Source organism: Lycium barbarum, chromosome 2, assembly GCF_019175385.1.
Source record: "Lycium barbarum isolate Lr01 chromosome 2, ASM1917538v2, whole genome shotgun sequence".
NCBI classification, from domain to species: Eukaryota; Viridiplantae; Streptophyta; class Magnoliopsida; order Solanales; family Solanaceae; genus Lycium; species Lycium barbarum.
In genome coordinates, this window is record NC_083338.1 from 120,523,786 (window position 1) to 120,540,535 (window position 16,750).

The 16,750-nt window shown below is 36.6% G+C and overlaps 2 protein-coding genes and 1 long non-coding RNA gene across 3 annotated transcripts; 1 reads left to right on the forward strand and 2 right to left on the reverse strand.

The window, feature by feature from the left end:
* Positions 1-1,116: 1,116 nt before the first annotated feature.
* On the reverse strand, positions 1,117-4,066 carry LOC132626949 (uncharacterized). The gene is made up of 2 exons (XR_009577722.1): positions 3,815-4,066; positions 1,117-3,371 (listed from the first exon to the last, which is right to left on the reverse strand). It is a non-coding gene; the product is annotated as an uncharacterized LOC132626949 (long non-coding RNA).
* A 1,494-nt stretch (positions 4,067-5,560) lies between these two features.
* Positions 5,561-7,796, reverse strand: LOC132626950 (uncharacterized). The gene is made up of 2 exons (XM_060341991.1): positions 7,343-7,796; positions 5,561-7,248 (listed from the first exon to the last, which is right to left on the reverse strand). Exon 2 carries the CDS (start codon positions 6,563-6,565, stop codon positions 5,894-5,896), a length of 672 nt encoding a protein of 223 aa, XP_060197974.1. The 5' UTR covers positions 6,566-7,248; positions 7,343-7,796; the 3' UTR covers positions 5,561-5,893.
* Positions 7,797-12,634: 4,838 nt separating this feature from the next.
* On the forward strand, positions 12,635-13,377 carry LOC132628828 (uncharacterized). Its single transcript, XM_060344592.1, has 2 exons — positions 12,635-12,981; positions 13,197-13,377. The coding sequence occupies exons 1-2, from the start codon at positions 12,635-12,637 to the stop codon at positions 13,375-13,377; spliced, it is 528 nt and encodes a 175-aa protein (XP_060200575.1).
* The last annotated feature ends 3,373 nt before the right edge of the window (positions 13,378-16,750 follow it).

Here is a 16,750-nt window from a genome sequence, read left to right on the forward strand (position 1 = left end):
TAAGCATCCACAGTTGGCAAGTCCACTTGCATGTAAAAATGAAACCAACAGTCCAATATGTGCTAGCTGTTACAGTTCACTTTTACTCGAGTGCATAAAAGCTACTAAGAAGTTACGAACACTATTCGAATTTTGTTATTTTTAGAGTTGCCACCTAATTTTTTGGTAAACTAGGAAAATCAAGCTAAAAGATTTTATCGAGCAAGAGAATTTTTTATTTTTTTTTAAATCAAAATTTGAGATAAGGGTTCTAGTAGTCCCCTAGGGAAAGTTTTAAGCACCCTAGTATTAAGGATCTGTAAAATACAGTTAACCTTCGAGCTTTAATGTGTTATTCATGTGATTATTTGCTAAAAATGCTTACTTTATTGCTAAAACTATCATGCTAATCATAAAACTTGACTTTTGGCAAAAATCCTTAAGGAAAAGATTTGGTTTGAAAATATTATAAGGGGTTCAACTCACTTCATTTTGGACCAAAACACCCTTAAGATTTCTTTTAAGTAGAGTTACTACTAATTTGGTTTAAATGTTGCAATTTTAGTCCTTATAGTTTTGTGTGTGTGTGTGTCTCTCTCTCTCTCTCTCTATATATATATATATATGGAAGTAAATAGAATATACTTCCCTTATAGTTTTAATAAATATGAAATGAAAAAAGGTCTATTTATTTATGTTAGTCCATTTGAAGCTCAAATCAACCATACTGTGCAACCAAAACCAACTTACTCACAAATTGATATTAACTTACTCCCAAATTGATATTTAAGTGTATTTACCTTTGTTTCATTGCCTTAAGATTTGGGATTTTTGCCTAACAGTGTTTAGATCTTTTAAGTCCAAACAAGTTCAAGAAGAAGTCCATTTACACTTATTCAAATCTGATCTTTTGCTCCAAAAACTATACCGAACGGGTCCAAATTATAAGCCCAAAAATATCATTTAATTTGCTTCTTTTAAGGCCCAAAAGGGGCAAAACAAATGCAACTTTGATTCATGTTCTATTGTGGGCTTAAGGCCTAAAGTATATCCCAATTTTCATTAAGTCCAAATGGTCCAATCACTTTTAATTCGGAAAAAAAAAAAAAAAAAAGACATACGACACAAATCACTTGCTTGATCCAAATTCTTTTTATACATACCTATTAATGGTCTACCCGTTGGGTGCGTAAAACAATTTTGTAAGGTCCAAATCTTACCAATTTACATGCGATAATCATATTATATCGTGACCTTATTTGTTTTTAATGAACCTTTGAGAAAAAATATTAACTCCTACGTGAATTCCCTAAGTCCTAATGCATTTGGGTTTCAATAATATCAAGCGTTCTTAATTTACGTACATATACAATATGAAATCAGAAACAAAGGAGGAAGTTAGGCTGGTGTGCCTACTTAAGCCCACCAGTTAACTATTTTCACCGATGGGCCTTCTTTGTTTTGTTTTTTTCATCTTCAAAGCAGACTAGATGGATAAAGGAAGTTGGGCTCTGGTCCAACAGGTTTGTGGCAGAGAAAATTAGCCCAGGTGGCCCGTATTGTTTTCACATGCAAACAAAGAGAGGGAAAAGGAGAAATGCAGTTAGGAGGCATCTTTACTTAGCAATTCACTTAACCAACTAGTTTAAAAAGAATACGAACTCTTAACCATGAACCAAACATAACACACATTATATATTTATGGAAGACCAAGAAATAGACTAGTCCAGTTCATTGAAATACGGGGACAGGCCCAGCAAAAACAGGAAAGGTAACAAATTGAAAATAAAATTCATATGCAAACAAGTTCAGTTGAAGATAGGCCTTTTAACATGCTGATGACAGAGTTGGACTAACATTAGCATTGAAACACTATGAGACTCAAGATTAGGCAGTCGACAAATAAGATCCCTATATACAAGCATCTAAATCCCAGCTAGACCCTGAAGGCCACCACATTATACTTAAATTTTGATTATTAAAACTAAAATAGATCCCAAATTATACTAAAACAAGGTGCTCATGCTAAATACAGACTTATATTCGACAGCAAAGAGACTAACAGGTTCAGCCAACAAACTTCACCAAACATTTTAATATGGAGACCAACTTAAGCAGAACATGTTTAACATATTTAACACATAAGGTTGGATTTACACACCAACACTTCCCTTAAGACAAAGTCTCAGAACATGAATAGTGCAAAACATGGCGTATCCCTTTCTCCCTTTTTAACAAACACTCAGAAGTTTCACAAAAAGCATAGAGGAAAATAAAACAAGGTGGGAGGACATATTGATAAGTTTTAAGTTCAGTTTACATTTTTTTGATGAGGCAAACATGTCAAACACATAAGCAGTAAAATCTTCTCTTTTAGAATGAACTCTTTAGCTCACAAGCCCACAAAAAAAAAAAAAAAACAATCTGATGTTCCAAGTTCAGACTCCACATGTTGCAACAAAGCACCTTAAGCAACTATCCATACAAGCTTGGTTCTATAAATGTGGTGATAGGCTATCCATACAAGCTTGGTTCTATAAATGTGGTGATAGGCAAAGACATGAACTATGTTGGTTATTTGTTTGAGGCAATATTTGAGTTTAGGAAAAATCCATGTTAAGATCAATGATCAACACCCAGCAAAGCACATCTAGTATTTAACAGACACAATAATGTAAGCAGAGGTCAAACACAGATAATTAGGTGGCCATATTGAACCTAAACCAATCTAAGGAACATGTATCTAGCCAGAGACTACAAATCAATGAACAGGTATACTAACTAATATCTAAACCAATCTCAATAAATGACCAAAGTAAGTAGGCAAAACAGACATGAGAGGTGGATTGGTTCCAACTGAATACTAAATAGGTATTTGGCTAATCAAAACACAAATATAAAATATTATCTAAGCTATATAGTACTTAAGCAGAGAGTTTGGCCTAAAGAACATGATATCCCAAACTAAGATCTTCAACAGTTGAACATGAGAAATATAGTAACATCCCTAAACTCATACTAAACAAAGATATAGACTTAATAACAAACTAAACAACTAGATTAACATCTCAAACTCAGGCTAAACAAATATCTATATATATAGACTTAATAATAAACTAACTAGCTATATTAACATTTAAAACTCAGGCTAAACAAACATATATACTTAATAATAAACTAAGCAGATGTATTAACATTTAAAACTCAGGCTAAACAAACATATAGACTTAATAATAAACTAAGCAGCTATATTAACATTTAAAACTAACACATAACCATCATATAAATGCATAAATTACTAAAAATGAATAAAAGGAAGAACCAATACCTTTCTTTTGCGTAGCCCTTGTCGTGAATGGAATTAGACACCTTCCTTGCTCTACCAACTCAATCTCAGCCACACAAGAATAAAGAAAACAAGTTTAAAATTTTTACTAAAACCGAATAATTAAAGGTTTTAGCTAATAGTAGAAACCCTAGGTAATTCGATCCTTTTTTGAGTATATCAGTGTATATCTCCGTTCGAGTATCTGTTTAAAATGTGAAATTGGGGGGTTCTTTATATAGAACACCCAATTTTGAGAAACCCTAGTCCTCAATCGATGTAGGACTAGGCACTAAATGAGGTTGGTTCTCTTCCAATCCATATTCTACGATGAGGATTCAAGTCAAATGAACAAGGAGGGTCAAATTGAGGGGATTCTCAACGATCCTTTGGTTTCGAATGGACCAATGGGATTTAAGGATTCAAATTCGCCTCAAGACAAAATCCATTAAGGATTTATACTAGTTTGACCCAGAAATCAACAGAAAAAGCAAAGAAGAAGCACAATACCGGGTCTGGGGTTGAACCTTGGCAGAAATAGGTGAGAAATGGCAGAGCAATAAATGCTCTTGCCATTATCGGCCATGCATGAGTCCATACTATGACGTGGGCCTTTACTTTTGCCGTTTCCGACATATATGACGCGAGGAGAGAGAAAAAACTTGGGGTCAGCGCTTAGGGTTTCACTCGAAACCCTAACTGTTGAAGGCAAACGAGACCATGGTCTGTTTGGTCTTTGTATTTTTTTTGTGAAATAAAAGGGCACTTGGGTCGGGTCTGATCCTTATGGACTGCGCTCGGCTGAAATAAAAGAAAAAGGGAGGGGGCCCAAGCTGATATACGTGTATACACATATGTATACATGGGTATACATGTATATTCGCGTATACCCGTGTATACACGTGTATATAAGGAGGGATAAAAAATGCAATTTAAATAGATAGTAAAAATCAAAGCATGTTAATTAGTGAAACACTTTAATTATGGCCTAAATTTAACTAATTAACCTATTGGTTTAAATTAAAGGCACGGCCAAATCATGAAAGGGACTTTAATTGAAAAATTGGCCTAAATTGAACTGAACCACCAAATTGGCTATTTCAATTATGGCCATACTTAGCTAATCAATTGATCATTTCAATTGTTGCCGCAATTAATTACACAATAAGCAATTTATAATTATAACCACAATTAAACAATTAATTAATTATGATTAATCTAAAAATTGCAAAAAATGCAAACTGATTATGCAGGGATTTAAAATTTTGAGAGGTAAAATGATTATTTATTTAATTAATCAAGTTTTCTTGAATTAAACGGAGTAAATACTTGTCAATTTGATACTTGATAATTTTAATAATTGAATAATTGTTTTAAGTTATTTTCTGATTAAGCTTGACAAATACTTTAACATAAATAGTAAAATATGTAAATTACTTTTAAATGACTTAATATATATTTGAAGTTGTTTTGCCAAATGAAATGGCAAAACATTATTAAAATAATTTTATAAAAATCATTTTGATTTATAAAAATACATATTTCACCCTGTTTGAAATCCAAGAACCCTGGATAACTAAACTAAATTATTGGAGGTCAAAAGTTATGTGTCAACCCTAGCAACACTAGTGCCGATAATGATGTTCACTGAATTGATGACTAGCACGAGTCTTGGTATGTATATTGTAGTGGCAAGCTTATCTATATCACAAGTAGGAAGGAGAACTAAAACTCCCTTCATAACAAGAGCAAGTTGTGGCACTTACACCCACAACAAAGCAACAAATGCAGCAAGTTGTACGGTTTCAGAGACTTCAAGGCTAGGTATGAAAATTTTGCTCAATGAAGACCACAAGGACTTCTCGTTATCATCTACGGAATCTCTTTTAGCTTGCAACTCAATCAATGCAGATGCATCTTTGGTGAAACCAGCATTTGTAAAGTACATAGATGTATTCGGTGGACCATAGTAACTCTTTAATCTAGAGGCGCAGTTTCCTTGGCAAACCATTTTTCTCCATCATTTCAACTCTTAGGTCCATTGTAATTAGTTGATTGTTTAGTGTCCTATTCAAAGTGCTGAAAGGCTCGACCATAGACTCAACTACGCCATTAACATCATGATGAAGCTCCAGAGTCGCAAACATTCTCAAGCAAGCTGTGGAGTCAATATTGCTATTACCTTTCGTTTTTTGCCACAGCTCACCCGGAGCACCATTAACTCTAATGCTATCTGCAGAATATGACTCAATAAAGAAACAAAAACCAAAAAATTGACAAGCCATATTCTAACTTGGTAATATCGTGAATAGTTTCTTTCAAATAAAGACGATCAAAGTTATCAACAAAGAGGAGCACATTGTATATAAACAAATTAGTTATGGCTTTCAAGAGTGCCTCAAGGACACCATCTCTGTCTTCAAGAATCAGTACATCAAAATCACCACCTCCAGGATCAAAGACTAAGTTCATTTCAACAGTAACGTGAGCTCTCAAATATTTCTCAGTTTTTCCAGCTATGACACCTTGAAGGACACGTGCAATTCCTTCTCTGTGACTTTTTTAAGCAGCATCTACAACGACATCTGATCACGGAGTAATGGCTAATGTACCAGCAAGGAAGTCGGTTGAAGTCCGCATAAAATAGCAAGTCCAATAATTATTATGCACTGGAGGTGAGGAAACGCGTTCAGCGAGACAAGCAGGAAAATAAGTTAATGACCACAACGATTGCACAAGGCGATCAAGTCTTATTGCAGGATGTGTCTTTCTTCTGCACTTCGATATTACATTAAGTGCCAAACTCATGCACTGAAAAGGGAACACAAACAGTCCCCTAAAGTTCTTCTCCCATTCCTTAGTCTGAGTATTCATTATTAAGTGAGTATAACAGCAATTAAATATTAAGCCAATAGCAACTGCCAATTCAAAAACAGATAGCAAGATGGAAGAACGCATGCATTCTTGCCATCCAGGATCCCACACTTGAGTCATAGAGTTAGCATATGCAATTAAGAAAAACGTCTCCGTAGATCCCAACAATAGTAGTGGCTCCATGTTCACTGTACAACCTACGAGAGCCTTGGACTTGAAACTTATTCCTAGATCCCACACACAAAGATCAATTGCAGTTCCATGAACAGTGACAATAAAGAGATTCGCACCAAGACTAAATGGAAATTGACACAAAATATTCTGAGCATGGAATTCCCCGGTAGATTTTCCACACTCCACAACAACCATCATTTCATCTGAAGGCATGTTAATTGGTGGAAAACTATCCTTAATCTCTAGAATTTTTTTATCAAGATATAGATCCTCAATAGTCTCAGTCTCCAAGAAAATTCAGCAAGATACATGTCTTCAAAGGCCTCAAATTCAATCTTTTGCTTACTAGAGCCACGAACCAAAGAAGTTTCGGTAACATACCTATTTGACATATCTCGTTGGGGACATTCATCGAACAGTTGGACTTCGCTGCGGTGGTGCTTCTTTCTCAAGCATTTCAATTGGAGTACCTAATTGCACCTCGGCAAATACTGTGGGGCAGCAACTAGTTAACCCTTTGTCGAACACCTTGAGCGCATACATTTTGCTTTTGCATTCAGATTGTTCATCATAATTTTGAAGCAAAGATGAGTTGGTTATATTACTACACTGGGGATGAACATGTGCAAGTCATGGAGAAAGTACATGTGACTCATCGAAGCCCGATGAAACAACCTTAAAATGACTTGGGTACTCAGTCACCGAGGTTACCTGTCTGAGATTGGCTAAGCGGTCTTCTGGCAATTTGAGATGCCGTTTACAGCAGCGGATCAATACTTCCACAACAAAATGTTTCCAATTTGTCAATTTCTTGGTCTGGAAAAGCCATCGATACAACGTCAAAGCTTCATCGTTGAGATAGGACGAGGCAAGAGATAACTTGTGGTATTCTGCAACTTCATAGAAGTCAAAGTATCATTCAGCCAGAGATATCCATTACTCTGGATTCTTACAACATAATCATTGAAATTCCACTGGGTATAGGCTTACTCATTGCAAGGTTTCCAACCAACTCCTATAACATTGAACGAATTTCAGCGAGATCCTTCGACCATGAATCTTTCACACCCTTAATTGGTCCTCCATTGAAGACCTCTGGATGAAAGGAACAATGAAACAAACTCGAAATACGGAATATATTGATTGTAAGAACTAACATTATAACTCAAATAAAGCAGAACAACATTCATGGAAATGTCAAACGCAGAACCAAAGGAATCGGTGACTTTTGTAGCGCAAAAAAAAAAAAGTTAAACCAAAAAAAAAAGTTAAACCAAACTAGTAAATAAAAAAAAAATACATTAATAGGTTTCACAACAAACTGCAAAAATGCACTTTGGATCTTTCATGCACGAAATTCGTGCGTGAGGCTTTGGTCACAACCAGTTTCTTATACTTCTTTGTCATGTAAACACAAAATCATGAAAAGCAACGAATAGAAAATGGAGTAGGAAGCTCATAGAGATGGCAACTGTATCCGTAAGAAAAGAGACAGTAAATATATATTACTTAAGAGACAGTATTACTTAATTATAAAATAAATATATATTAATTGACCAATATAAAGCAAGAGTAATTGCATACAGTAAATTTAATGTTTGCTCCTAGGGGTGTATAAAGTAAATCGAAAAATCGCATCAAACTGATAAATCGAGTCAAACCGAGAAAAAAACCCGACTAGTGGTTTGGTATTGGAAAAAAAACCCGATCATAATTGGTTTGGTTTGGTTTTAGCTAAAAAATGTCAAACCGAACCAAATCAACTCGACATTATATGTATTCAATTTTAGACTATAACGGATTAATTCAATGAATTAGAACGAATGAACTGATTGATGGTCTATATCTTTTAGACTATAGTTAATGGATACTCTTAAATCATAATTCTAATTATATAGACTATGATTCCATACCAGAAAATTTTTCAAATTCCTTTTCGGTTTTGGAGTTCTCAACAACAAACACCTACCCCTCTATTAGAATAGAAATTCCAAAAAAAAATTAGATTTGATTGTATAGTCTATACCCATTATGAACACAAAATTGGCAGTTATTCTATTTTCATCATAGAATGATTATATATAATAGATAAAAAATTACGAAAAAAATTAAAAAATATTTATAAATTACTTTACAAATAAATATTTTTCTGTATAAAATATTTTAAAAATTGAATACATGTAATGTCGGGTTAGTTTGATTCGATTTGACTTTTTTTAGCTAAAACCAAACCAAACCAATTATGGTCGAATTTTTTTCTCGATTTATCGGTTTGATGCGGTTTTTCGGTTTACTTTGTACACCCCTAGGAGCAAACATTAAATTTACTGTATGCTTGCATACAATTACTCTTGCTTTATATTGGTCAATTAATATATATTTATTTTATAATTAAGTAATACTGTCTCTTAAGTAATATATATTTACTGTCTCTTTTCTTAAGTAATATATATTTACTGTCTCTTTTCTTACGGATACAGTTGCCATCTCTATGAGCTTCGTACTCCATTTCCTATTCGTTGCTTTTCATTATTTTGTGTTTACACGGCAAAGAAGTATAAGAAACTGATTGCGACCAAAGCCTCCTTCACGCACGAATTTTCGTGCGTGAAAGGCCCAAAGTGCATTTTTGCAGTTTAGTCCTTTCACGCTCAAAATTCGTGCGTGAAACCTATTAATGTGTGTTTTTTTTTTGTACTAGTTTGGTTCAACTTTTTTTTTTTTGTGCTACAAAAGTCGCGGTCTCCCAAAAGAAGGGGATGAGAAGCATAGAGAAGGGAGACGAGAGGAACAGACCGTTTTGTCAACAATACGCATAACTCCTGAATCACAACCATTTGAACCGTTCTCACGCCCACTACTCAACCTAGATCCGAAATTAACCTGGCCTTATGCTTGTTCTCGTCCCAATAGCTCTTATCAGCCCAATAACTATTTTTGTGACCTTGGTATCTACATTAGGCTGGACTTGGTTCATAATAGTCTTTTTGGAAAATATGAATTAAGAACACTGGATTGGAGGCTTGAAACACGTAAGAAACGCTCTCCTAAAGATGATATTTGCTCCCTCTCATCTATGCAAATAGTTTTAGTGGATATGACATGCCTATGACTTTCTGCACCAAGCAAATAGTGAAGAAATTCTATAGGAAAATAAAAACTTGAACTTGATCTTTTGGAATAGGAAAAGAAAGAGTGCTAGAGAAGGTTTGAGAAGAAAAGTTACTTTGCAGAGAAAGAAAAGTTATTCTGCAAAGTAAAGTTGGAGTGCTTTAAATAGAAAAAATATTTAATAACCAACACACCCTTTTAATAAAAGACACATCCTTTCAGTTATTATTTAAATTTAAAATAAAAATTATATTTAAACAAAATTCCAACAAGTCTATCTATATAAACAATTGTGACTCCATCGGTCTCGGATTCTTTTTTTGATATGCATAGACTAAATAACTCTAGGATTATATCATTCTTTTCGTGGTTACATGTTGATGCTAGAATAAAGACAATTAGATACTTGAACAACTATGGCTGATAGTACGTTTCTATTTTGATATTCCATGACGATAGCTCTTTATGTATTTAAATTTCAACATGTGGTATCAGAGCCTCTCTTTAGCCATATTGTTGGGTACCCGCGTTCAGGAAAATTATGTGTTATGGCATAATATTTGTAATTCACGGCATTAATAAGTCTGAAATGATTTAAAGAAATTGGAGAACGTCAATTTCAATTCTGAAAACATATATCCATGCTGATTTTGTTTGATTTTTCCTATACAATGACAATGAACTGTTGTAGTGATTTCTTTTTATTTGTGACTGAGTTGGTCTCTGAGTATCGAAGCCGAGCCATTTAAAGATTGTCACTGTTTGTCATCTATACGCCTATCTCTTGCCATAATTCATGAATTCAGTTGACGTTCCTTATCAGATGCAATCTATATGAATATATTGGAACTCTGGATATATTAGAACTGCTATCTCATTACCACTAAAAGGAAGATTTATTTATTTGTAATTTGTACAAATAATTAGTGCATCACTTATTTTGAAGTTTGTGCCTGTCTAATAAGGTTGTAACTTTTATAACTGACAATGACAATTTGAAACCATCGAAAGAATTTTTACTAAGTCCTATCATTTGTGGATTTAAATGATTTTTAATTTGACGCGCATGTGGACTAGAATTCTCATGTTTGATAAATCATTGAATTACATCTAATATTGTCCTTTAAAAGAGGAGTGATTTTGAAAAATAATAATGATGACTACGGTTCTACTAAGTCCTGAACTCACCTTGATGCTTTTGCATATTTCTCTGTTCATGGTAAAGATTTGGTACCTATACATAATATAGCTATCATTTCAAGGTGTTCTTATAACATTAAGATTTGTTGTACGAATTACGCACTATTTCTGGGGTTATATAGAATTCTACTTATGCATTATATGTCCATTTAAGGACTTATCTTAGAGGTAATATGAGAGAGCGAGTTAATCTTTCGACTCGCAGTTTATTGCATTGTGCAGATCCTATTGAGGGCGATATGCAGCGGCGGATTTAGGGGGTGGGAGGGTGTTCACCCGAACACCCCCGGCAAAAAATTACACTAAATATATAGGGTAGATTTTATGTTTTTGTGTATATATATAAGTTTTGATCACCGTAAACATATTTAAAAGGCTCAAGCGGTCCAAGGTGTTCCAGATTCTCTCTATCATCTGAGGTTTGATCCCTAGAGACAACATTAATTTTCATGTTTAGCTTTTGTTTTTTTTTTTTCGAACTCCCTGAGTGAAAAGCTTGGATCCGCCATTGACGATATAAACATTGATTCTAGCTTGATCCGGTCCCTCTAGTTGAGGTGAGGCATCCACCAGCTCGTGGAAGCAGCATCAACTTCCATCTTTTTCTTTCAGCCTTGTCTTTTCTTTTCAAATTGCAACTCGTGTCACTTGTACTCAAAATAGTCAATTGCTTTACCCTTCATGACAGTCTATTTCAGGTTTATTGTATCTAGACAATTGATTTTTTTTTACCGAAATGGTGTCCCATGAGGGACAAATCCAACAAATGGGTTTGTCTGAATTTTTGTAACTAAAATGGTGAAAACGCACCCATCGTGGAGTACTTCCAGTGTAAAATTTTGACGTCTAAAGACAGAAGGCTCGTTAAATATATTTACGCTGAAGGTGCTCTGCTATCCACGAGCCTTCAGTGAATGTTTCAAACTTTGGGGAAAGGCTCATCTATCATAGAGCTCCTTCAATGTAATTCTAAAATTCAGAAAATCTGCAAAAGTAATTTTTTCTGCCATGATGTGACAACTAAACACATGTATTCCATTTTCATATTGTCTTAAGAGTAAAGTTTGAACTTCTCTCTCCTCTCTCCTCTCTCCTCTCTCCTCTCTCATCTCTCCTCCCTCACCCCCCCTCCCCCATGCCTAGCCACTCCGACCGGCGCCTCTGTCGTAGACGATGACGACCGGACGGCCAGATATATTTTTCTCTCTTCTTCTATTTTCTTTTCTTTTCTTTTCTTTTCTTCTTTTTTCTTTCCCCCTCTACCCTGCAACTGGAAACCTTTCTCTAGTAGGTTTCTAGTCAGGCCTGCACATGTACCCAAGTCGTCGGCAGAGTACATCGGTGAACAATATTTTTTGGCAGGTGAACAGTATTTTTCGGTAGTGAACAGGTTCCATTTACCTGGAGTTGGTACCTCCGGTAGCCCGTACCCATTCCATCTTTTAGCCTTATAATTTTTGCCTCCCTTACTTTATTGAATATTTATTTCAATTCCTTTCCTTTAGCTCTAACTATTGCTTTAGTATTGATCCTTATTTGTATTAGATAAATCTTTGACTAGTGTATATTTGCCTTAGTGGCTTTAGTGAGGGATGGTAGACTAGGGTCATGTTCTCGGTCGGGGACAGGGGCTAAGTGGGTTAAGGGAGCTTCTAGGTTGAGAGTAGGGTCTTGGAACATCGGGACTTTAACGAGAAAATCCATAGATCTAGTTAAGATTCTTAAGAAGAGGAGGATTAACATTGTTTGCGTCCAAGAGACTAATGGGTAGGGCCTAAAGCTAAGGATGTGGACAGGTATAAGCATTGGTTCTCGGGTAGGTCGGGGTATAGGAATGTGGTAGGTATCTTAGTTGATAGTGAGCTGAGGGATCAGGTGGTAGAGGTCAGGAGGGTCAATGACAGGTTGATGGCGATTAAGTTGGTCTTTGGAGGGTTCACCTTGAATATTATTAGTGCTTAAGCGCCGCAAATGAGCTTGGATGAGGAGGAAAAAAGGCGATTTTGGGAGGATTTGGATGAAGTGGTGGGAGGTTTACTGTCTACTGAGAAGTTATTCATAGGAGGAGATTTCAATGGACACATTGGGTCCGTTTCGAGAGGTCATGACGATGTGCATGGGGGTTTTGGCTTCGGAGACAGAAACGGAGAAAGAGTCTCACTTTTGGATTTCGCAAAGGCTTTTGGTTTGGTGGTAGCCAACTCGAGGTTCCCAAAGAAGGAGAAGCACTTGGTAACCTTCCATAGCTCACTGGCTGTAACGCAAATAGACTATTTACTCCTTAGAAAAGATGATAAAGGTCTCTGTAAAGACTGCAAGTTCATTCAGAGCGAGAATCTTAAGACCCAACATAATCTATTAGTGATGGATTTGGAGATTAAGAAGAAGAAGAAGAAGAGAAGAAGAAGAAGAAGAAGAAGAAGAAGAAGAAGAAGAAGAAGAAGAAGAAGAAGAAGAAGAAAAAGAAGAGGGTCGTGGATGACCAGTTGGGGGCGTGGGAGATTAGGGGAGATGCGACCAGTATGTGGGATAGGATGGCCAATTACATTAGAGAAGCAGCTAGAGAGGTTATAAGGGTCTCGAGAGGTCGTCGTGGTGGGCATCGAGGGGATTGGTGGTGGAACGGAGAAGTCCAAGGCAAGGTGGAAGCAAAGAAGCAGGTATATGCGAAGTTGGCAGACAGCAAGGATGATGGAGAGAAGCAGAAAAATTAGGGAAAATGTAAATTGGCAAGAAAGGAAGCAAAGTTGGCAGTTTCGGCAGCAAAAATGGCAGCTTTTGAACGCCTTTATACAGAACTAGAGGAAAGAACCGGGGATAAGAAGTTGTTCCGGCTAGCTAAGGTGAGAGAAAGGAAGGCACGCGATCTGGACCAAGTGAAGTGCATCAAGGACGAATATGGCAAAGTGTTGGTAGAGGAAGATCTCATTAGACGGAGATGGCAATCGTACTTCCATAAACTCTTGAACAAAAAAAGGGACAGCGACATTGTGTTAGAAGATTTGGAGTACTCTGAGAGGCGTCGTGATTTTGGGTATTGTAGGAGTATAAGGGTTGATGAGGTTAAGGGTGTTGTTCGTAGGATGCACAGGGGAAGAGCGACCGAACCTGACGAGATTCCTGGGGAATTTTGGAAGTGTGCAGGCAGGGTAGGCTTAGAGTGGCTGCCTAGGTTGTTCAATGTCATTTTCAAGACAGAGAAGATGCCCGAAGAATGGAGGTAGAGTAAAATGATTCCTTTGTACAAGAACAAGGGCGACATCCAAAGCTGCAACAACTATAGAGGTATCAAGCTGCTAAGTCACACTATGAAAGTGTGGCAAAGGGTAGTAGAGATGAGGGTGAGGCGAGGCGTGTCTATTTTAGAGAACCAGTTTAGATTCATGCCAGGGCACTTTACTACAGAAGCCATTCATATTGTAAGGAGATAGGTGGAGCAGTATAGGGAGCGGAAGAAGGACTTGCACATGGTATTCATCGAACTAGAGAAGGCTTACGCCAGAGTGTCAAGAGAGGTTTTATGGAGATGTTTGGAGGCTAAAGGTGTACATGTGGCGTACATTAGAGCGATCAAGGACATGTATGATGGAGCCAAGACCAGGATAAGGACAATAGGAGGAGACTCAAAGCACTTCCCAGTTTTGATAGGTTTGCATCAGGGGTCGGCTCTTAGCCCATTTCTATTTGCCTTGATAATCGATAGATTGACGCAACAAATTCAAGGTGAGGTGCCATAGTGTATATTGGTTGCGGATTACATAGTCTTGATTGACGAGACTTATAGCGGAGTTAACGTTAAGCTAGAGGGTTGGAGGCATACGTTGGAGTCTAAAGGATTTAAGTTGAGTAGGACCAAGATGGAGTACATGGAGTGCAGGTTCAGTGGCGTGTGCAGCTTTAGTGGCGTACCAAATAAGGCTGATGTGGAAGTGAGGCTTGGTACCCAAGTCGTCTGAAAGAAAGAAAGTTTCAAGTTGTAACACCTCGTGAATTTGAATTAAGTGTGCATATATTAAAAATCTAGTATTAAGATGATATTATATGTATATGAATCCATTCTTGATGAATTCGGGTGGAGAAGGATCGTTTTGAAGTCAAATCAACTAGTGAAGTTCTTAGGGGCTCTGAAATTCGCCTAAGTTTTGGTAGGTCTGTCTTCTGGGCGATTTTCATGAAAATGTGTTGAGAATTTGGAAATACATCCTTGATGAAAGTTGTAGATATTTGAAATAGCTTTCCAACGGTAGGTCTCCCAGCCCGAGCAACATTTTGTACAAAAAGTTATGACCGTTTTACTGAAGACTGTCTTCGCTGGAAGTTTGGTGGCTTCGACGAACCGTCGATCTAATCGACGCTTCGTCGATCTGATCGACGATTCGTCGAATGAACCGTCGATTGTGCCTGACTCACTGGAAATTTGACGAATTCGACGGAGTAGATCGACGCTTCGTCGATCTGATCGACGGTTCGTCGAATGAACCGTCGATTGTGCCTGACTCACTGGAAAATTGACAAATTCGACGGAACAGATCGACGCTTCGTCGATCTGATCGACGGTTCGTCGAATGAACCGTCGATTGTGCCTGACGGGCTGAAAATTTATAAGTTGCCAAATTTTAGTTTTTCTTCCATTCTTTTCACTCTCAAAACCCTAAGGACGAAAATCATTCCCCAAGCCTCCAACACTAAGGTAAGAACATCTTAATCATTGATTATCAATCCTAACAATAAACCCATGATTCTTAACATGATTCTTGTGACAAAAACCTAGGGTTGCAACATAATTCTTTCCAAAGGGATTCAAGCTAGGGTTTGGGTGTTCTTCATTAGAAAGTGAATTGTTAAACCTTGTTTAACAAATTAAGGTATGTCTCTCTTTTAAGAAACTTATTTTGAATGAAAATCACTTTTGAATCTATGGGTAGAAGTATGAATTTTCTTTCAAGATTTGTTTTTATGAATTAAAGGAAAACTAACCTTTTCATGTTTCTTGAACTCTAATTCATGTCTAAATGGTGGTTAATGTGTGTGAGGGGACAAACCCACATTAAACCTAGATTGTAACAAACCCTATAGAGGTATGAGATATTGTGAATGTTTTTCTTCTATGAGAGATGCGTAATGATGATGGTTAAGGGTTGGTAAGGACATATTCATTGATGAATTTGGGACATGGAAATCTTTTGTAAAGAAGTTATATGTTTTCAAACCATTGATTGGAATGACTTATTCCTTCGATATGGCTTAATGAATTTTAATGTTATTAATTGTGTGACTACTTTGAGATAAATTGTAAATCGGCTTCTATGCCATGAATCTTGTTGTTGTATTTGCCTTGCTATTCGGGAGGAAGAGTAGCCACTATGGATCCTAGTGCATTAATTGCCTTGCCATTCGGGAGGAAGAGTGGCCACTTCCGGGTTCGCTACCTGGGGGTGCATTAATTGCCTTGCTATTCGGGAGGAAGAGTAGCCACCGTGAAGTCATGTTCCGGTGTATTACGAAATGTTGATGATATTGAGTTGGGCTCATATAGGCGATTGTGATATCCATCTTTATTATGAAATTGGTATTTATGCCAGATTGATTTAAAGCTTAATTGAAACTGGTATTTTGAAATGGCTTATTAAACTGTGCAATAAGTGATATTAAGACTCATAAAGTGGAATAACAGTTTGTATACTATCTTTTTCGGAACTGATTTCTTTATGTATTATTATATTTATGTCTATATTACTTATTGTCCCCGAGGCACTCACTGAGTACGAAGTACTCAGGCATATCATTGTTGTTTTTGGATGGTATGTTAGGTAACGGAGAAGAGCAGGTTCTTGACACTTCAGGTGCTTAGAAAGGACTCGCTGTTGCTGCTGATTTGGTGAGCCCACATCATTGTTCGTGGGACACTTCCTGTTTCATTTATTATTTTAGATTTCCGGGCTGTGTCCCGAAGTTTGAGGATTGTTATGTCTCTTAGAAGCTCCATAGATAGTTGTTAGAATTGTGGGTAGATTGTCAAAAGTCTCGTACGACTTAATGGGTGTTTGCCACGTTGATGGCTAGTACTTATAAAGACTTCCGCTGATT